This window comes from Andrena cerasifolii, chromosome 5 (assembly GCF_050908995.1).
Source record: "Andrena cerasifolii isolate SP2316 chromosome 5, iyAndCera1_principal, whole genome shotgun sequence".
Classification (NCBI taxonomy): domain Eukaryota; kingdom Metazoa; phylum Arthropoda; class Insecta; order Hymenoptera; family Andrenidae; genus Andrena; species Andrena cerasifolii.
The window spans coordinates 17,248,834-17,272,328 of NC_135122.1; the positions used below are offsets into that span (position 1 = coordinate 17,248,834).

General features: G+C 40.5%; 1 protein-coding gene across 21 annotated transcripts in view; it reads left to right on the forward strand.

The window, feature by feature from the left end:
* The window catches only part of Patronin (calmodulin-regulated spectrin-associated protein patronin), an 83,608-nt gene that overhangs the window by 12,284 nt on the left and 47,829 nt on the right, over window positions 1-23,495 (forward strand). Inside the window, exon 1 of one of the 21 annotated variants that reach the window (XM_076812005.1) lies at window positions 2,466-3,722. The exons of 19 other annotated variants lie outside the window; for them this stretch is intronic. In XM_076812005.1, the coding sequence (XP_076668120.1) occupies window positions 3,615-3,722 (108 nt within the window). In that variant the 5' untranslated portion in view covers window positions 2,466-3,614. Of the gene's footprint in view, window positions 1-2,465; window positions 3,723-21,634; window positions 21,677-23,495 lie in introns of those variants that run through there. One more of the 21 variants, XM_076812013.1, reaches the window with a different exon arrangement.

Consider the following 23,495-nt stretch of genomic DNA (forward strand, 5'->3'; position numbering starts at 1 on the left):
AAGAGCTCGAGGAAATTGTAAATCGCGAGACAAACAAGCTTCACTTGGTTATCTATTTACAAACTAATTGGTATATTTAACTGCACTAATTACTCTTAATTCTAAGTCGGCAGATTCAAATATTTGCTACTGATTTAAAAAAGCAAGATTTAAACTTTTTCGAATTGAAGACGTAAAACTCTGAGTCAATTTCTTTTACAATTTCCTTTGTTATTATGAAATCTTCTTACCGGACTGTTAAGCGTTCTTTTAATTGCAACAGCTGACCTCAGCCTCGAACTAATGGACAGCCGTCGTCGCAAACGTTCTCGCACAATGCAATTCCCGTAGCTATGAATGATCGTCCGCTAGGACTTCATAATCTCTGGCTAGTTATGCATTCAGTTATGCACATCGCGCGGTAATAATAACGCATCCGTTACTTTTTAATGGTTTACCCATTTTCCAGACCGGCTAATATGATTTTCATTCTTTCCCCGCGGTCGAATGTAATTCAACACGCTAGGCGTGTGCAAAAGGGAAATTTGAATAAAGCGCGATGGGTTGCGTCGATGTCTATCGCTTTCGTTAACTGATTTCGTGATCGCGTTTAATTATACGGTTGCGCGTCATGGATCGTTTGTTTTTAGGGGAAGAAATGCTTTGCTCTAGAATCTTTGCAATACAGATGATTAACTTTGAAACGTTAGAACCGAAGTTGCTTCACTGAGATTGTTTTGTGCCAGTTTTCTTATATTGAAAAATGCGATGAGAATACTTTGTTACATTTCAAATGTTTGTAATCGTGGGAAGGTTTGAGAGATTCTTCACAAAATATAGCATGTTTCTCAAGTGGTCGTGACAATTTAAGCTTTTCAACACGTTTGAATAATTACCTTGGGTAAAGGTGAAATTATTAATTTACAAATTGGAAGTTATCATATTGTTGGTAGCGAAAACTCGCATCAAGAGATGAACACGTTTCGTACGTTCAGTGAATTGCATATTACGCAAGTAGATTAGCATCAGACGTGTCAAATTTTAATGACGCGATAAATCCGCGTGGTTTATCATTCCATTTGAAATGAAATCCCTGTCTGGCAAAGGATACGGTTGAAATGGAATTTTAAGGTGTAATTTCTAGTCATTAACATGATCTCCAAGGTTCTCGCGCATTTGATTAAGAATTCTTTCCATCTTTTATTCCACATTTCTGATTTGCTTGCAGGAAGAATCATTCCTTTTTCGGCTGCATTAGGAATTCCACAGTGTATTTGATTTGATAGTATTATTCGGTATTCAGTTAACAAATGGAAGAAGTGTAAATAACTTTTTTCAAGGGTGGAGGTTTTTTTAAAATTTAAACAACTGTGCTATTGTTTCAGAATACAATTGCATACGATTTCCGAAAAAGGTGAATAGCATCTTTTGTTTACGTAGAAATCTGAAATCTATTAACTAACTTACACTCAAGTTCACACTAACAGTAGGTACTCAAAATTTGAGCAAAGTCAATGAACCACCCGTGCCCATCGCTCCGAAATAAACATTTTCCCTGCAGACCACGTATTTATCCACAAAAATGTCTAGCAATTTTCTCATACACACGAGTAAATCACCCAACATCCCAAGGGTTAAGGTCGATCTTCTTATTACAATTATTACGCAACACAAAACGACCAAACAGTCTGCACGAAAGGAAGCTCGTTTCTCGTCCAGTCACGTCCCTTCGCAATACAAAGTGTGCAAAGCGAGAGGGATCAAAACTGAATTGATTCCTGAACTGAAAAGATTGTTTATTCTCACGAACTTCTGCATTAAAAAACACCTCACCTTCTACATTCTCATATTCATAAATGGTACCTATCCTCTTAGGAACTTCCAATATAAGAACTTATTTCAGAGAAGTACCATAAAAAGTTCTACACCAAAAATTTGGGATATGTTAACACTCCAACTACACCCGTTTTAAACGATGTTTTTGTGCTTAGAGCAATATAGAAGTAATTTTTTCAATTTCTAAAGTTTTCCCTACCAGTGTTACACTTGGGTCCAAAAAGACCCAGAACCGAGGGTCAAGACCAGCTCGCGCAAGTCACAACGACCACCCTTCCCCACCTCTCGGTTGCTATAATATTCATAAACACCTATCCCCGTAGGAACTAGCAATCTAATAACTTTTTCCCCAAAAGTACCATAACAATTCCGACCCCAGAAATTTGAGAGCCCTCTCCCAGCGGAGCCAGTTGCCAGTCGCCTTTGAGCCCCCTCACGCGAGTCACAATGATTCGCGTTCCCCATCAGCCCCTCCTCTCTCGTTCCCTCTAGCGTCGACTTAACGATCCGAGTTCGTACAGCACGAGTGCACGATCGTAGCACCCAGCTGACTCACGCAGCCACCACGAGGCACGCCGACTGCCTCTCCACGCTCTCTCTCCCTCCACGAGAGAATGAAATCGCGTATAGCCAGCCTCTAGTCTCGTTCCAAACTCGGAACACTTCTGGCATTCGCGGTCAGTTCCGTTCTCTCGGTTGCCGTGCGGCGCACTGATTAACGCGCCCGACGGACTGATTTCCCCGCGGATCGTTTGGCGCGCGACTCCTCGGCGAACACAAGGGGATGGTGCCGGCCAGAACTGAATTGTGAAAAAAATTCTGAACACCCAGGCGACCAGATGGGTGGCTCGAGCAGTGATTCTCGATAGGGGGTGGTTAATAGGGGCGAATTACAGGAAGCTGCAGCGAAGCTCGAGAGGATTCCAGTGCCTGGAATTTCAACCGCGTTTCGGCACGAGGTGCAAACTGTGGTGGCGTTAATTCCACAAGTCAGCGCGAGGAATGTGGAACTCGTAAAAGTGGGCTGCGTTGTTGTGGTAACTAGTTGCTTCGGTGTTTAAGTCAGCGGAGGGGAAGAGGAAATGGAGGTGTGATTAAGATGTGGAGTATTGAGTAGAGTGATCCTGAATGTGGAAACACTGAGTTTCGTTGTGTCCCGTGTTTCGTTTCGTCGTAATGCGGGGAGATAGGGAAAAGTGGTTTGGAAATGTGATCTTCTACGAGCCGTGCAGTGTTCCTCGAATCGATGGCTTTATCGAATCAGCGTCGAAGCGGCGACTGCGTTGAAATCCACTTGCCGGCTCATCCCGTGAAATTCGATTCGCTCGGAGATTAAATACAGAAGGCAGGGCGCGCTCGCTGTCATGGAAATTATGATCTTTAACAAGACATTCCCTCTGACTACTGTGCCCTTTAAGCCAGGCACATTAGCAATCGTCAACCACCACCTAAACAATCTTTTCTACCGAAATCCCTAAACCCGGCCGCAGGATTCTAACTCCACCTATGCGTCAATCCATCGAGGCATAATCTATCGTACTCCAAGGATCAGCGCGGAAAAATCCGCCGCTAAAAAATCGCCAAGATAAATACAAAATATTTTAGAAAAGAGAGGAGGTACTTTTTTAGTCAAGTGGATTTCAGGGGTGCGCAGTTTGAACTGTAAAGTGTTGAAGAGGTTGTTTAATGGTTCCCGGGAAGAATCGCTGGGTGTTGGTGGTTCCTGGGGGTTGTGTGTCGCTCGCCGCGTGGTGATAAGGATTCTACGTTCGTTCGTCGAAGAGCAACGATTTCCTCGAATGGCGAGCGAGGTGATGCTGGCGCCCACCGCGGCGCCTGCGACGTCCAGACGTGAAATAGAGGACGTCAGAGATATGGTTAGAAACGCGACTGTCACGACCGTTTACGTAAGTTACGAGATTCACGTTACAAGTTACAACGTTCAGCGTTATGTGGGGCAGCCGATGGGCGTTGGTAATTTCCACTTGTTCGGTGGCGAAGTATTTGTCAGTAGATGACGGGCAGCTTGGGATATTTTTCTTTGGGCTACTGTATTTTCTTTGTACATGGTTGGATGTATAGGGTGATTCGGGGGGAAAGGTCAATGGTTTGGGAGGTGATAAGACTTTCAGTGACGCAAGGTTTTGAGAGAGAGGCACCCTTTTAAGTTGGTTATGTAGGTCTTTTTGAGTGACCTCTTCTGCTGGGATAGGTTTGCTCAGCTTGTATGTAACGTATTTATCCGAAAGAAATTCTCTTTGGTACAATATTTTATTTAAATACTAATTATTTACTCTATTTATTCGAATAATTCAGCTGTGTTTATTTGAAGAATTTTGTCGAATATCGATTGTAAAATAATTAGAATGGTAATATTAACAACTTATGGTTGTTTTCGTTTTGAAATTTATAAATTTACCAACGATTAAAAAAGTTTCAAATTTATCCGAGTATTTTTATAAAATTACATTGCGAAATTGCTTCCCTATTAGCGTTGCCAATCCGTCGTGGAATATTTTACGCTTTCGCAGTATTTTAAAAATTCTGTTCATACGTTTGCAATCTAGATACGGTTCACGCCTGATAAGGTTTGGTCGTTAACCTGGAAAATGCGTGCAAAATTTCTTTTCGCCCGGTGATTGTGACAGCTAATAGTTAATTACCAGGCGTTATCGAACGTTGGTTGCTGTTTATGTTAACGAGAGAAGTGGGTCGAGCAGTGAAATTATCAATGCGGCTGATAATGTGATTTCGAGATGAAAAACTCGCGGTATCGTTGATTGCTCGCCGAGCAACGCTCCAGCATCGATTATTCGGCACAATCGAGTATACGTGACTCTAGCACATCGTCCACGTTTATCGCTGATCGATAAGAAATGTTGGACTACATAGTAGTAGTTCACGGTCCATTGCTGGCTGACAAGCAGCTGTACCATTTCGTACGTCGAAATAGACGAGCCAGCAACGAGTACTCGAAGCTCTTTTTTGAGTTTATCTAGGTTGGCGCTCGAAAATAGATTTTCTGCCACTTCTTTTCAACTTCCTCCAGTTTTGATTTCAATATTTGGCACGGCTGAATATCTTCTTAATACATGCCGACAAAATTAGTGATCCGTGAAGGGGATTCTGAATGAACAGAACAGAGGACAATTTTCGTTTCGAATTTCTGAGAATTTCCAGAGTCGAGATTGGCGGTAGACTTCAAATAACAGAATGGTTTTCGAAATTGTTGTCTTTTAGAAAAATTTTGTGGTAAGATGATTGTATAATAAAATTCGGCAGAAAATTTTTGAAAATTTGTCTGAGTAAATGTTCGGATGAGTTTTTATAAAATATTTCAAATTGATATAAAAACAGTGATTTAGAATATGAGTTAATATTTCATCGAAACTGATTACAGCAATGTTGATTAGGGAATTAAGTAAGCATCGTAAAATTGCCAGAAATGGAAATTGTAAGTTTGCAAGATTCATTCATTGATAACTCGTTTGGAATTGTTACGTACTGTGAGAACCGTTTCTCGAGATTTCTTTATTATTGAAGGCCTCATCGTTCAGAATTCATTGTACGGCCTCGTGGGAGTCCTACTAACGTGACATTGATAGGTTCGTGAACTCAGAAGTGAAATTGTTCGTTTATGCACAACGAAAGTTGCATGCACGTGTTTCAAATTTCAATATAATGCACTAGCGGTGGCACGATACTGTTCACTGGTTAAGAACAAGTTATATAGTTAGGAGGATCCACGATGTCGAAGTTAGACATTCATTTTGAATAATGGACGTCCATTCTATAGTTTCAGCTATAGGTACCTTGTATGTAGAATTACTTTCTTAATTTCATTCTACATTGTAAAGTTTGTGCTTGATAATTCGATTTGTATATTCTACCACCACTAGAGCCAATTATACCAACAAATAGGTCAGCATTTCTAATTTTTTGTGATCCTAGAAAAATTCAATTCTAACTCTTAATTTTATTTTATTCTTTTCTCGGTGATTAGTTACTTTAGCGATTCCTCACCGATTTTGATGAAATTTGCATATGTTGCAAAACTCCAGATTTTGAGCAACTCTTCCCTATACATGTTACCACCGCTCCAACACTAACCCAAATTGCAACACCAAAGCAAGAAATTAAAAAAATATTTTTGCAAATATCTCGGAAACTAAGACCGAGCGGCGGTAACGTATATAGGAAAATATTGCTCAGAATGTGGAGTTTTACAACATATCCAAATTTCATCAAAATCGGTGAGGAATCGCTAAAGTAAATAATTACCCCTTTCCCTATTTAATTCCAATTAATCAAACTTCGTTAGAATTATTCCAAATTTTCCACCGTACATCATTTATACAAAAAACCTCCATCTATCTTAAAAATTCATTTTCTGCAGTAGATTAGTAACCATTTCTTTCATCTTATTTCTTCATTCTAGTCTATTTAACATAACACCCTTTGGAAATAGAAGAAAAACTGCAAGAAAAATTTTCATTTTCCTACAAAAGACTTCGTGAAACGTTTCCACAGAAAGCTTCTCTTAAAATCAGATCCTCGCCCCTAGCAAATCAAGCTCCCAACAAATCCAGAGAAAAGAACGCCAGAAATAAAAAATATCTTCTTCTGCATAAAGATTTCCATTATTTTCGTGCGCCAGCGTACCGCGCGCATGATTTGTCCTCCACAGAGACAATGCTTGAATGATTTACCGTGTAACGATGCATTGTACATGCATAGAAGTTCAGATAAATTTCCATGGGCCGGAGCTCGCTCGTGAATCAGTTTGGATCGATGTATCCGAGGTACACGCTACCTTGTTCAGATTTACGCGTTTCTGGGTTTCAATCGCGCGTTTACATCACCCGCGTCGCGTTTCCAGCGGACAGATACATCAACGCGGCTGCACGTCGCCATTGTTCAACTGTGCCGCCGCTGGTTCACTGGAACGTTGTCGTCCGTGTCCGCAGGGACGAAGGACAATAGTGTCAAGGACAAGATCTCACTCTCGAACCACGAAACGGTCACGGTGGCTGGGCAATGATGGTTGCGGGGAATGATACGATATGCACCTAATCTTCGCCAGTGCATTCGCCACTGCTGTTGCATTAAGGCCACTATTCCTGTACTCTGTTTCTTTTTCTTTTTTTGCCTTTGCTAAGTGGTCGCTGTCTTTTCCTATTTGTCATGAAACTCTCGCTATTCCTGTCTACTTTCGTTAAATTATCTATATTTCTTTTTATTTCTGTTGAATGGTCGCTACTTCCTATTTTTGTTAAGTTACCGCTACTGATAAATGGGTACGTATAGGTATTTGAAATGGCAGCTGTGAGCAGTGGAATAAATAAAAAAAGGCAGAGATGATAGTGCTGTTCTACTTTCATTGGGGTTTATTTTGACCCATTATTCAAAGATATTTGAATAAGCTTTTGTATTAGATTTTGAGCTTCCTTCAATCTAAAATTGTTACATATATCTATCAAGAATTAATTGTAATGATAAGCAATACATGTAGCTTGCTATTTAGGATGAAAATAGACCCGGTATCTAGTATTCCCTTTGAACCTCTTTGAACGAATCAGGGTGATTGATGAAAATGATATATCATCGCTGTTTTATTTGCAACCGAATAAGGATGTCGCCTTTAACACCGGTTCCCCATAAATCGCCGCATTGTAATCATCGTTGCGCCGTGGTAAACTTTCAATGTTCCCTGGGTGTTGCCGGGTCTCGTTGCACAACTAATTAATAGGGTGATCACGTATTCAATCGGCAAGCCGGTTCTGCGACGCAGGAGGGGATATCTGAGACTTCCTTTCGATTTTGCGTGGACCGCTGGAAAACGCGTAGGATTGGAATGACGGACAGCTACCTACTTGCGCTGGGACCAGTGCGGATGGCCACGAGAGAACGCGACGCTTGGACGAACAAAAAACCCCTCTTGGGCGTAATGCCGTCTCGATCGACGCATTGTGAACGACAAATGTCTGTCTAACGATTGGTAACTTGACAATAGCCGCGCGTTAATGCGCGTGGGCGGTGATCGACGAACGTGGCAATTTCACGATGACCCCTTGCACCCCGTATTCAGTGTATGTGGAATACGAAGAGAAGGATATAATATTTGATAACGCTTCTAATTCGAATGTAGCAATTGAATACTGCAATACTCTAGGAATATAATATTCTAATATAGCCCCAATTCGAATGCAATATTCATGGAATATAATATTCGAATACAGCCCCAATTCGAATGCAATATTCGAGGAATATAATATTCTAATATAGCCACAATTCGAATGCAATATTCATGGAATATAATATTCGAATACAGCCCCAATTCGAATGCAATATTCGAGGAATATAATATTTTCATATAGCCCCAATTCGAATGCAATATTCATGGAATATAATATTCGAATACAGCCCCAATTCGAATGCAATATTCGAGGAATATAATATTCTAATATAGCCCCAATTCGAATGCAATATTCATGGAATATAATATTCGAATACAGCCCCAATTCGAATGCAATATTCGAGGAATATAATATTCTAATATAGCCCCAATTCGAATGCAATATTCATGGAATATAATATTCGAATACAGCCCCAATTCGAATGCAATAGTCGAGGAATATAATATTCTAATATAGCCCAAATTCGAATGCAATATTCATGGAATATAATATTCGAATACAATTCCAATTCAAATGCAATATTCGAGGAATATGATATTGCAATGCAGCCCTAAATCACCTCGCTTTTAATTAAACGCACGGGAAACTGTGTTCATTGTCATAAAGCATCCAGATCACGGAAGAACTGCGACCACTTTCAGACTTTCTGATCTTCAGAGTTCCTCCGTTACCTATTGTTCATTCAACTGGTATTTTCACTCTTTATCTTCTGCATGACGTTCTGGAAATTCGTCATGCCTACTGTTGGGATAACAGGTAGAAATGATGTCATCCTATGAATAACTAACTCACAATTCGAAACGTAAGCGGCCATAAATTTGATGACGGTACTTACAGGCCATTTTGTTTCTCCATGGAATGTCATTTATATCACTACTGAGATATTTTTGTACAGATCATAATCTCTAATTTTCCTTTCTAATATTCGTCAGTTAGAAATTGAAACTTCATATTTCCAATGTTCGCCTATTAAAATTACCTTCGTTTCAATAAAATTGAGCACTCGATTCAAAGTATTGATTAGATTATTGGTATTCTTAATTCGACATGTAGATAAAAAGCGCAAATGAAAGTTAACTTCGTCGGTTGCTATGCCACACATTGATACTAAGCAAAAATATCTTTCCTCTATGGGAGGGTGAATTTTCAAAATTTGAAGCTGCTACCTTCTTGCAGCAAATTGTATAAAAATCCACCTACCTCGGGCAAATAATTAAATAAACATCATTATTATGTTACGCAACTATGTATTACTTAGTACATAGAAACACCAGGAAACATCAATCTACAGAATTTTCGAAAAATTATCGTGAAATACTCACTAAATCACGAAATAGTCCCAAAGTTCATCGGCTTGTGCAAGTAGGTACGTACTAGCATCCTTATAACTTGGGATTGTATTATCAGCTACATCTGCCACATTTTTTCCTGAATCTATTACGAGTTTCTTGTTTTACATTCACTGCTACCTATAACTCAATGTCAGCGAATCCATGCCCCTTTCTCGCAGCAAAGTCTTCAATTTTTCCCCCAGAATATCCTTGAGCGATCACTGAAGCGAGACACTGTCGAGTCATCTCCACTCGTCTACATTGTTCCTCGAATCGGATTCTGATCTCGTTTTTACAAATCGAGCTTCAGCGAGAGCTGCTTGTCAAAGAGGCGAGACGCTTCGAAAGGCTAGCTACGTACTCCATTAAATGTATCTTTAGACGTGCAAGCGCACCTCGTGCCGCGGATGAATAAAAAACCGCTGGAAAGCGTTGATCAGCGTTACCAAAGAAGGAAGCGGCTGGTTCTCACATTTCGATCCGCCTACAAGGATCACAAAGGTCTCACGGCGAGAGCGAGCGAGAATTCTCGGACGCCTAATTCCTCTAATCTCGTGAAACGATAACTTCGCCTTCGAAAAAGGAGAAGATGCTGGCGATATTAACTCCAGCACCTTCGGCTTACGATTTCTCCACGAACGGGCTGGAGATAGCAGGTTTATAGCAAATCGAAACACGCCTTGCAGGGAAACATTAGGGGTCGGCATATAAAGTAAATATTGGTACTGTTCCAAACCTTAGATAATAACAAAATTATATACAGATCATTAGCTGCTAATCGATTATACAACGCGAGAAAATAGGGTACGAAGATTACTTGAAACGGGATTCGTCAAAGCTTGTGACACTTAAAGTGTTAATAATATCGCTTATGAATTTTGTGGCGAGGTATATACGTGGTTCTTCAAGAGAATAGTCAGAAAAGGGGAATAATCGAAGTAGATTCGCAGAAAGTTAAATTACGTTTTCATTTAGTTTAAAAAAAAAATCCACGATGAGATTTTACACGAGACTTTTCTGTCACGAGATAAAAATCTCAGCAACAACTAAATGTAAATAATGGAAATAGTCGCGAGAGATGAGATTTCTGAAAATATATCATATATGTGTCTCGTGTAAGACACGATATTTTTGTCTTATCGTAGGTTTGCACCTTAAGAATCTTTACTATAAGTTTCTGATCACGAATAATGTATTTTAAAAAATTGCCCATGTTAAACAACCGTAGGAAATGTATCCACTGTGATTCATGGTGGAGGAAGTCGATTTTTCCCAATTATAGTTCTACTATTATTTCTGCAGTTGTTTTTTCGAGAAAGGCATTAGAAATTTGCATAATAAAAAGAAAGAAAATGTATGGACAGCTGTGCAAAGTTACATATTCATTCACGTCAAATTTGCATAACATCAGAAACTCGTCGAGGAAATCCTTTTACTTCAGAATTGTAATAACCAATTAAAAGGTTTATTCCCCGAATTCTGCAGTTCCAGTCGTATTAAAGGGTCCCCATTCGTACACGAACTTTTTAACGAACCGCTCGACGAAAAGATGGAAGAGTAACAAAACGATCGTGTGGAATACTGGAAGTTCGAATTGGCTCTTCGGGCTCCTTTGAGCGTATAATGATTCTTTGACTGTACTGGAGCGGCTGCTTTAACGATCTTACTGAAATACTGGAGAGGCCACTTCGAAATTAATTCTGAAAGACCTATCGCGACTACGTCGGCTACGTCGGCCCGCTGAAGTGGCTTTTTTATTCTGGCACGGTGCTCTTTCTAGTAGCTCTGGGGGAACCTCTACTCGAATTCCTCGAGCTCCCTTCGAATCGTCGCCCCATCGTCACCTCGTACACACGCGCTCGACGTTTCGAGGATCGATAACAGAAGCTGGGAGTTATTTCTCAAACTCACTGTTTTCTCTTACAGGATCTCGTAAAAGAGATCAGTGTGCCATGCAGTTGGAGTGTTCGTGAGAAAATTCGAGTTCAGGTGAATCTTCACGTGTCGCACTCGTAAATGAAATGTATTTTTATTTCCCCCTCTGTTCTATATTTCCATCGACTTTTTGAAGACTCAAGACTTACATACAATATATTAGAATGTTCTTCTATTTTTAATATATCCTATCTCCTTTCAAAATGAGTAAATAATTTCTTCAACTATTCACCCCAAAGAACGGTCGAATTAAAAAAGAAAATTCTAAAATATATTTTCCGGGAAATAAATCAGGGAACAAACCTACAATCTGTCTAATTAAATAGAATCGCCAACATTGCACATGCAAGATAAAATGAAACAAATTCATCGCCTTAATCTCAACTCTTTAATTTCTCATTTCATTGACGTTAATCTTCATAAATTAATGCAAAGCGCTAGCCACCTTTGATCAGTTCCGTCATGGAAGCTACTACGATAGAAGATTGCCTTCAACTTTCGAAATTACCCGTATCTTGTGCAAATAGCTCGCGTGGGTGCGTGTGGGTGTCCGTACACCGTATTATCTTTATTCTCGTGGCTCAGGTGTGGTTAAATGCAACCCCCCTTGCTCGCGCGTATACAGTTTATTACACATTTTTCGCAACAATGGTGTTGCCTTTCAATTACGCGATCGTGTTTCCGGTGTATTTCGCCGGCAAATATTTATTCGTTTAAAGCCCGGTCAGTTGCGAGCTTTTTTTTGCAAATTCCATGGAGCGATCTCGCAAAAAGAATCGAAATAACCCCCAGCTGTGGCAGACTTTGTCTGCAACGATCATTTGTCTTTTTAATTATGGGAGACACTAATTGTGAAGTAGACTGGGCTTGTTACACTCACGTCGCTCTTCTGCTGTTTTAATTAGAATTTCCTCGATTTAATCATTTGGATCAGACAAATTGGAAATTGTAGTTGGGGGATTTGGAGTGTTTTCCTAGTAAATTAGTAAATTACCAGTAATGCAAAATGTAGATACTTGCAGTTTACACAACTGATTCTGACGAAACTTTGTGGATTTGTAAAAGAGTTAAGGATGGTGAAAATAGGTTTTCTTTGCTAACTAGAGTTTAAGAGAGAAAATTACAGTTTTACATGTACTATATTTTTAGAACTGACTATGCAAATATAACGAACTAAATACTGTTGAATTGAATAGCTGGTATAAATATTGAGGCCTACATATAATACGTCTGAACATAAAATTACTTAGCCTGGAAAGATAAGAATCTCCATCAAGCAGAATTCCATTACGAAGATGAAGTTTCAGTAGCTCTACTTCGATAGCAGACAAATTAAAACAAATTGTAGTACGAATTACTACGTGACGACGAATGATAAATGGAAAAGGAGCGATCAGGTACTACGTTAGAAGCGCAAAATGCTTATTTATTCCACCTTGAACAATTACGCTGCTTTGCATTTTAAGGCGATACACGAGTATACATATAGTAGTAGAGGCAGTAGTTATTCGCAGCGCATAATCCAATCTTATCTCCCTCGGCAAGCTTTATCAAAGGCGACATAAGACACGGTTTATAGGTGGTGGTGTAATATTTGCATGGAGTTATCGTTATCGTCCTGCGCAGAGCAAATACGCCAGCAAAAGTAGGAAGGATTACGGTTCGCGTTTTGTTGAAAAATGGGCGAGGCTATCAATAATTCATGCGAGTGTTATCCGTTTTCAAAATATTCAAATGGTATTCCGTTGATTTCGATTACATCAAATTAGCAGGAAATAATTAATTGCAACGATGAGTATCCGCTACTACATCCAATTGATTAATTACTGCTTCTATTTGGATTTTAATGAAAGGTCATTCAGCAAGATGTTTTTATATCTAACGTTTAATCCATACACAAGATACTGCTTGTTGCTGTTTTGTTGTATGATTTATTTTTAATTCAATAACTATGGTGCACGGTATACTGGGTGACCTATTTCAGAGTATAAACGGATTTCAGTTGGTGAAGTGTAAGTGGATCACATGCTGGTCTAGTTCTGTTCCTGAATGGAAGTGTCAAGGACATCCATTGCAAGGTAACTTTTTGGGTTTTCTCAAATGAGACACATTTTTCTTAACGTAGAAAGATGAGGTATAACGTGTCGAGGTAAAATATACTGTAAATTTTTCGATATTGAGTATTTGAAGAGGGTTAGACTGTAATAGAAAAGTGACAATATACTAAAATGTATTCTTTTTCCAAACTTCTAAATTTTTATAATAATTATGGCACCCTTATACAGTGGCGGATTCAGGAGCCTTTCTTGGAGGGGGCGAAATATGTAAAAGTACATAAGTACATTTTTTAATCTTCTTTTACAGGATTTAAAATTTCCTTGTATTTTATATTTTAATATCTCTATCTGATACTATAACCTAAATAATTACATTCACATTAATTATGTATACAGAATAGTACACAGTGTCGTAATATTTTTCTTTTATTACTCTTGGGGAGGGGGGGGGGGCGATCGCTCCCCTCTGGATCCGCCCATGCCCTTATATTATTATATACTATTACAAACTATCGATTATTCCATCTACAAAGAATTGCACAGTTACTGCAAAAAATGTCTAAAATCTCTATGTCTCTGTTATTTATTATCCACTCTGCATCCGGGCTTCTAAAATACCTCTTGCACCTATCTCCTTTTCATCATTCACCACTAATTTACATTCGTTCACGACCTACAAAGACACACAACTCGGATGCGTTTAGCATGCGCAGCAGCAGGGAGAACCATGCCAATTTACATGCCTGTTGCCATTGTTTCCATCGTGTTCGCCGCGAGCTGGGCGTTTCGCGGAGCTTTCCGAGAGCAACAAATCGTACCGAGAAAGCCCTGCTTCCCCACCGTTGTTCCGCTTTTCGCGAATTAAAGCGGTCTCTCGCCTTGTTTATTTCGCACCAGGCTGAAACGCGCTCGCGTAGGTTCAAGCTCCCGTGAGTCATCGCACAGAGGTTTCTGTGGGGGTATATACGGTGTTGTGCCAGCTGACTTTCCAGACAGTACTCAATGCGGTTCGCTGGGGTCGAGGGGAGCAACTCTCGGTTTCTATTCGCGGAAGAACGAAGGCAAAACGGAGCCCTAAAGAGCTAAAAGCGAACGTGGCGCGGGGTACAGGTGCGGCGTGGTCCACGGATGGCCAGAAAACGTGACGCGAGCGCAACTACTGGGTCGCCCGAGCACGAACTGCGGAGATGTTTTGAAAATAGTATTTCAGGAAAATAGTGTTACGGTAAAATACTATTTTCGAAAATAGTGTTTCAGTGCAATCGCACTTCTGTACAATAGTATTTTAGTGCACTATTATTTCACTACAATATTTTATATTAGTATTACAGTGCAATAGTATTTCAGTAAAGTATATGCTACAGGGACTCGTTCTGGCGACCCTTTTGCCAGTTGGAGACACACTGTGAGGGAGCTTTTTTTAACCATTGTCACGTTCACTCCCGCGCGATTGTTTGGTAGTTTTTGTTCATTTGCCATTATGCAAGTTTACATTATTCGCGAAATTAATCAATAGGCAGGTAGCTTCATAAGGGGACCGCAAGCCCAGATCTACGCATCGACATAATTTCCCTGTGGAAATCTGATCTCAAGACGAAGTTCTATAAATTAGCCAACGCTCTCCAATATTTACGTTTAACATTAATACCCAGTTTGCCACTGTCACACACGCGTGATTTCGCGATTTCAATCTTAGAATTCAATCCTATTCCACATTCATAACCAACCAAATTCTATCGTCCTAAGATCTCCCTTTCATTTACAAAACGTAGCTACAGAAATGTTAAAAACTCATAGAATAATTCAGAAATTCGACAAAGACCCACAGCGAATCGTTAAACCACGCTCCGCTTTCATTTGGACCATAAAAACCGATGCTAAATGTAGCATCTTAAATCCCCCGCAATGTCACCTTCCTCTTCCTCCCTTTTAATTCCAACATTGAATTAAAAAACACATTCTCCCTTCCAGCAAACATCAGAGATCAGTAACCTTCGTGTCGCAAGACCCCTCAATCCTCTTTACATTTCCCTGCAAAAAGAAAATCTACTGTACCCTTTCGCCTCGTACCCAAATCCGCCATTATGCAGCAGCATTCGCGAGCCGAATCCAAACAGATCCCCGGAATACGTGTCACGCTGAAACGCGTGCATCCACTTGGCCAGTCTCGTTCGCCAGCGGCAGAGCCCCCTCTTCGAGGGTATAAAATGTATAAATACACTTCGGAGCTTTTACCGCGAAGTGAATGGGAGCTGCTCCCCTTCCGGCTTCGATCCCTTCTCGTCCCCGGTGCAAGGTAACCGCGCGCCGGGGTGGTAGCGTCTTTAGTGGCATCGCCGCGTATCCTGGCGTCGGATCTTCACGGTAGATCCACCGTTTTCATTAATTATTGCACAGCCACGCCCCTCGCAGCCCCCGTCCCCTCTAATCGTCGCTGGTTTTACGCGTACCCCAGCGGCGGGCTCGCTAATTTATGCACGCTAACAAAGGAAGTTACCCCCATCTCAGCGTGACCGATGTTCGCGCGTATGCACCATGTGGATAAATACGCGATATGCATATATTATATATCGCGGTGCGTGTCGCGTGCGCTCGCAAGTCCCCCCCAACCCGCCTGCGGTTAATCGTAAGTGCAGTTGCACACGCGCAGTTGCATTTCGCCGTGATGCAATTCGGGTCGTTGACTGCGCCGATGGGAATGCATCGGGCAGAGACAATGCTCGGTTAAAGATGGGCATATTGGATAAAATCGAGCGCCGCAACGGGTGGTATCGATCGCGTGGGGCGCGAGGCGTGACGCGCGATTAATAAATCATTGTCGAGAGCGTTGCTCGGCCGCAGATTTCGCGGAGCGATGCGCCGGGTTGCCCGTAAGATGCTGGCGGTGCTGGGATGGAGTTAGATTGGGATTTTATTTTCGAAGAGTAGCTTGGGCAGAAGTGTGATTTCATGTGTGGTATTATTGATAATTCGCTATCGTCCAAAAGCAGGTGATCACTTGTTATAGGCGCGGAAATAGACACGTTTTTCCACTTGTCTGTGGGCTACCTTCGATAATTGTTATCTTGTAAGAAGCGAGTCGGTCTATTTTGGTATCTTGAAAGTGGTTTGCGAACCGCAATTCCCCCATTATTCTCCAATATCACTTCTGTTGGTTTCTTTGCATACACTGTGTAGCTGGTGTGTTACTATGTATCGAGAAACCCAGAAGACACGCTTCTTTATGACAGAGTATGAAGTCCTCGGTCGTTAACCCGTTGTAATTAACGAACTAGCCATGGTCAGACGGTCTTGACTTTAAGCGATCATTGCATTCAGCGGAGAAGGAGAACGAGAATCCCAAGATACGATCAGCTAGGATTTCCGGCCATTTGTTTGTGATCGCTCCCTTTCTTTTTCTTCCATTCCTCCACTTGCAAGGGAACATCCCGAACCCGGAAATTCGAGAAATTATGAAACTCTGTGAATATGTAGAGAATTTCCTTCTCGTTACAACGCAATTTTTGCTTGTTGCCCAAATTCACTCTAAGGGGGTGTAATTGACCACTGAAAATCCGGTTATTTTCCGATTTTGTGTTATAACTCGTGAACAATAAAATAATGTTTTCACCAAGTGCTAGATCTAATTAAAAGAAGTAACTTTTGTCTTGAAACTTTTTCCCTATCTCTTACAGATTGCGAGTTACAAAATAAAAATTGTAAAATAGCCGAATTTTCAGGGGTTAATTCCACCCGCTTAGAGTGAATTTGGGCAGCGAACAAAAATTGCGTTGTAATCAGGAGGAAACCCCCTATATATTCACAAAGTTTCAGAATTTTTTGAATTTTCGGCTTCGGGATCTTCCCTTGTTAGTATCTAATTTCCTTCCACGCCTTACCCTCGAAATGTTCCTCATTAAACGAAAATAAAAGAAGATATAAATACTCACACTATAAATATTCGTTAAAAATAAGAAAAAAGAGATCGAACATAGTTATAAAATTGTTGCGAAAGATCTGAAGAACGTTTTACTTTTTATTCACGTATCGATGTTGAATAAAATTAGATTAGACACAATTAGGGAAGAAGACTGTGCTTTTGAAGATGAAAAGTGATAACGCGATTAATAAAGGTTTAATATTGGTTTCGTCGGCAGACGATCTTTCGTAAAATTCCGTCGAAATGCGAGGTTTGCAATTAAATCTCACGGCAGGTTGGCATTGCGTTTGGTGACTTCTTGCCTCACGAAATGTCGCGACTGCACAAGACAGTAGCAGCGTGGAACCCGCTGCGTTACTCGGTCGATTCGACGAGAGGAAAGTAGAAAGTCGCCGACCAGATGCCACATTTTACAGGTTTTACGCGTTAATCGGACGTGAAACGCATCGGCACACACGCGATTCTCTCGCGGCGAAGTGATACAGAACCGAACGGGTTGGCGTTAGGCGGGGTTCCTGGCGAGTGTAAAGGTGGGTCCACGCTTAACGATCGTGCGAACCTAGCACGGGCGAATATTAATGCTTCCTAGTGGATGCAGGATTAGTTGGATCCATTTGAAACTATGCATGCTACTTATTACAAAATAAAATTTTTACATTATAACGAAATGGTAAAATTAGAGAAATCTGTTAGATAGTAGAAGCACTGGATGATTAAATAACGTAGAAGGTTCGCACGAATTTCGTTTAGTGTGGCTATAATTTTCGAATTAAACTAGTTCAAGTTTGAATTAAATTACGTAGAGTAGCTTCATAAAATTAATTTAGTTCTCAACAAAATTGCTTATATTAATCACCTTGGACCTGGGTACAAACCTACACGTTTATAGTTATACATATATTTACGTTACTAATTTCTTCAAGAAAACAAGCATTTTAGCTGATAAACACACGAAGACCTAATATAAAAATTTACTCTGAAAATTGTGTAAACGATATTATATCATGGGTCAAAATGGCCCCCGCATGCAGAATCAATCCACTGCGAAGCTATTCTTCGTCCAAGGTTTAGCAGGCTTGCTACCACGTGCTACACTTCGATTGCTCATGAGAGAGCAACTTCACATATACAGTTACTCGCAAAATTGAGCGTACACCTTGTTGAAACACTATTTACAAACTTATACTATATCGTTTCATTTATTAATACTTCGTCGCATATCCCCTGCCATCAATTACGGCTTGTAAGCGACTTAGCATAAAATAAATTAGTTGTTTTATTAAAGAAGGAGGAATTTCTTCCCATTCTTCTCTCAACTTTCGTTTGAAATCTTCTATATTCGTAAAATTGTTATTTGCCATCCTGGATTTTATTTCTCCCCAGACATTCTCGATGGGATTGAGATCAGGTGACTGGGGAGGTGTTTTTAGCATCTTTAGGATGTTATACAGCAACCATAATTGAACTATATATGTTGAATGTTTTGGGTCATTATCTTGTTGAAAGTAATACACCCGCGGCATTTTTAATTTTTCTGCTGAATCTTTTAGATTCTTTTTTAAGATATTTAAGTGCTTAATTTTGTCCATTATGCCCTAAGTGTACGCTCAATTTTGTGAGTAACTGTAGGTACATTGAAGAACACAAGTGTCTCGTCCGAAACGGTCCTAACGCATCACAAATTTCATGACCGTGTCCGGAACGCGATCAGTCTTTCCAAAGCGCCATTGTAGTAGGTTATCTGCCTTTAACTCTGCTTAAAAATGCTCCCATATTTCAGTATACAATTTCCTCGTTACCATCAATTATTTCATTCAGCCTGCTCGCTCAGTCGTCCATGCGAGGTATATTTGCATCGTACACATTCGTAAATCATGTACCAAGCGTGCGAAATTGTCGGAGTGGAGGTAGTCGGAATCAGTTACCTTGACGGACTAACTCATTCAGTCTAGAGTATAGGAGACACCCAGAAACGTATTCTCTTCCTTCTTCCTTCAGCTTATCATTGCACCCTCCAAAAGTCCAAGCCACTGTGGGCTTATCTAACATTCTGTCGAGTGATACTTCCGTTTCCTGATGATACACAGCTGTAAAGCATTATCTTACCAGTGCAAGAGACTAGAGATTACTAGTGTCCACTGTTTTCGGTGCTTGCCTTGACGAGGCTGCACGGAGTTTGATAAGGCGTGTGTATTAAGCTTTCGTGATACAGCCAGTATCTTCTGGTAGGACCTTCTTTGTACGATTGGATTTATGGCCCGTGCATGTTTGTCAGAGTGTTAGACGGCGCGATATTACGTTTATGGATCGAACTTATTTTCTTTATTTAGTGCATGCGCACTTTTCAGATTGGATACAAAATAGAGGCTTGGAAGGGAACCAGAATTTTTATACCACTATTACCATGAAATACGATTTGCTGAACTGGCTCGTGAAACGCACGCGCGGAAAGTGGAACATTTTAGTTGCTAATGCCATGCCATTTTGAAAATGAAATAAGAATGGCAAAAGTTAATTAATCCTGGGATAGTGTAACTTTCTAGGCGCGTGCGCCTCTGCTTAATTAGAGGAATATTGAGATTCATAGTTTCTACGGTATAATCGTGCATCGTTAATTAGCTTAAAATTTGTAGTATAAAACACAATTAAGAAATGTGCATTATATTTATTTATATGAGCTAGACTGTTGAAAAATTTATTTACTACCCTGTTGTTTATATTTGTCTTCTTGCGCGTTTAAATTATTTCCTTCGTGTTACGATGCGTATCTTTTACTTAGAATCTAATTTTTTAGTGAAAGTTTGCGTAAGGTTGCCTTCGAGCAGTGTGCAAAAGAAATTTTAAATATCAAGAAATATAAACGCGTTAGGAATATAAATTATTGCGAAACCTAATAATTTCGTTTCCTCTAATCTTTAATCAGGCACGCAATTTTGTTCCGAACGAATTACGCTTACGAATTGAAACACGTTTCGTAGTTTAAAAATTCCCAGTGACTATTTGAAATCTCACATCACCAATTTTCAACGTCAATAGCTGCATAAAGGTTCTAAAAAAAATTGTTCCATTTTCGTGGTCAATACATCATCGTGGAGAAGTAGGTTAAAGCTATTTATTTTAGGAAATGGAGATGAAATAAATTTATCTACTTGGTAGTAAATACGAAGCTGGATAGTCCATAATGATAAATTTGCTAAATGTTTAATTATCTGCTCGTGTATGAATAGGATCAGCCTTGCAAGTTGAACACTGATCGTTAATTCGTGATAATACGTAGGAGGTTATTAAACCGAAGCACTAGTTTGATCAAGGTTCCCTAGGGAAAGTGTGTATCCCTAATCTCGTTAGGAAGTTAAAACGACCTTGACCAAGCGGTGGATGTTCCTTTTACGAACGGAGCTGTTCAATTTTCATGCGCAACGCTACCGTTGGTTCGCTTTAACTGGAACTGGGGGTACATTGCACCAGATTGATTTTGCATTTTCTGATTAGCGGATGTGATAAAATTTTACGACGACCCTGCATACAAAGTGGCATTTTATGATCCAAGAGATTATTTTTATAAATCCACCCACTGGCTTTCTGTTTTATTTACCAATTTTACCGATTTTGCAAATTTTTCAAATCTCATACATCTCATTCATCAACGAATTTTGTTGATTAATCACACGAGATTTACAAGCATAGCGTCGCGATTGCAGATACCAAGCATTAAAACTATTTCCATCCAACAACTACTAGGTACTCCAAGTGAACCCAAAGTATGTATCTCTTAGTTGCATCAAGCGACTCCTACAACTCCATTTATACGTTGCCTCAAGGAATTCCCCACAATCCCCGCGAAACAGAAAGAGAAAGATGCACGTACCATGAAGAAAATTAAACACCCAGGAAAGCTGCCAGTCTGTTAATTAAATCAACATACATAAATCCTCTGCGCAACTGCTCGTCGTCCCCGGGTTCCGTCCTTGTCATCTCCCACTCGGTGGTCCAATTTTAATGGGATTTTTGGGAACTCTTTTCGCGAGGAGCAAGCAAGCCCAGTTGATCGCGTCTTTTCGTTGCTCGATCCTCGTTGTGTAACGCGCTTAACGACTGGACGTGAAATAGTTAACGTGACCATCGGTGCGTGGACGGCGATCCACATACGAAACAGTGCGAAGTTCTTTCGTTGGCTCGCCCGCGGAGCGAGCGCGGCCAGTCTTCCCTCGGTCTTTCCACCGGGCTATCCGTCCTCGCGGACGTTCCTAGAGACCGCTCCAGGAAGTGGGTGCCCGTGGACGATGAGCGCGCGCTCGATTTACCGCGGGACCCTCCTCTCCCCGTACCCGCGATGACCCCGCAATCTCACCGAGAGAAGGAGAGATTTTTCCGCGCCATCAGCTTTCCGCCTGGATGATTTGGATACTCCGGCCCATTTTGGTAAGGACGTTGAACCCCACTGGGAAAGTCTGCTCGCCTCGTAGGGAAATCGCGTTACAGTTTCGGGAACGGTGTTGCGCAACCGTGAGCTCATCATTTTCCTTCGCCACACGCTGGCCGTTGCTGGTGTCCCGATTGTTCTCCAGCCGATGTCGGTTTGTTACGGCATTAGACGGAGTTTTGCTGGTGATTATTTGGGGCTTGACTCCTGTAGGATATGGAAGGAAAAGGTGGCTCCAGAGGCTGTGAGGTTTCTCCTTCGATCACGTGGATCTGTTGGTCGCGGCGGGGGAGGAGGTTTGGGGGTGGAGTTTTTGAGATGGATTGGGGGCTTTAAGCTGTTGACTGACGAGGAAATTATATTGCAGTTAAATGTGGCGATGATTCATGGTGGCTAATCTAATCTGATTACACTCCCGGAATTAAACAACTGTTTCTGTGTTCCAATAATTCCTATTACAACGCTAAGTTAGTGCAGTGTCTTCGCGAAATTCAACCCCTCAAAAAATTGCTCAAACTAACCGTCTTGGGCTTCGATACACATTGGACTAATCCACTTTTTTTTGCGAAATTGAGTTAGTAGCAATAATGTATTCCAATAGGCTGTACTAATTATATAAAATAAGAAAAAATAATTTTCTTTAAATGTGGGCTAGTCCGCCCCTGCTCTCAGTGACTCATTTATAGGTTCCAATTTTTCCTCATTTTTCCCATCATTTCTGTGTACATAATTCGTCCCTGAAATTATGTTCACACGTGGTGAGGCACCCTCTGTACCCCTTTAAATAATTACATACTTCGTCAGTCGATGAAATTCGACCAGATAATCCTCTAATTGGTTGAAGCATCGCGTTTATGACAGATTGCGATACACTCTCCACGCTGTTTCTTTGTGAATAGTGACAATGGCAACCTGCCTCGCGTATAAAATTGTTTAATATTCAATGCGCGACGTTGCCTGCCCACGCCACTCTTCTTTCCCTCCCTGCTGGATAACGTTGTACGAGATACATAAAAGGAGCGGTGCGTGGCTACGCCAGGGACGACTTCGTGTCCTTTGGTTGCGTCGGTCGCCTCTGCCATCGATTTTGGCAACGCGACAGGTATGCAAATTGCAAAGTCGCGTTTATTTTACGCTTCCACGCGTTTGGCGAATTTCTTTCTCTCCGTCTACCGCCCTTTCTCTCTCTTTTTTTTAGGGAGAGAAAAAGCTTGATAAAAAAGGAGGGTGCATTGAAGCGAATTCACCATTAACGGTTGCCTCCGTTTTGCGATTGTTAAACAGCAGTCGCATCCTTAATTTTTTGTACTTCAGGTTCAATGAGGAAATTGGTTTTATTTTTGGGAGGTACTTTATTATATCGAATATTAATAATATATGTCTCGAGGGTACAATAGTTTTCTTGCGGTGATGAATAAAGACATTAACATCGATATAGGAAAGTGAGAGTTACTGCAAATTATGGCGAATATACAAATATTTTTATTTCACATATTGTACCTATGCAAATATGGATAATTTTGAAGACAATTTATTTCACAGAATTTGGATGATTAACAAGAAATTCTTCCACATATATTCTACGCTAAATCGTCCAAAAGTGAATATAAAATTCACAAAAATAAATAAATTTTACTGAATGTAAAATAGGCTAATAATATTATATATAAATTTGAATATCCTTCAAAAATGTCTTCCTGCCCCAATAATTATATTCACTACTTCCCCATCATTACACACCGATTACCCCCGCCCCAAAAACATAATAAAATCGTCCTTTTATCGAGTTCAGTGCCCCAAGGGGGTCCAATCAATCCT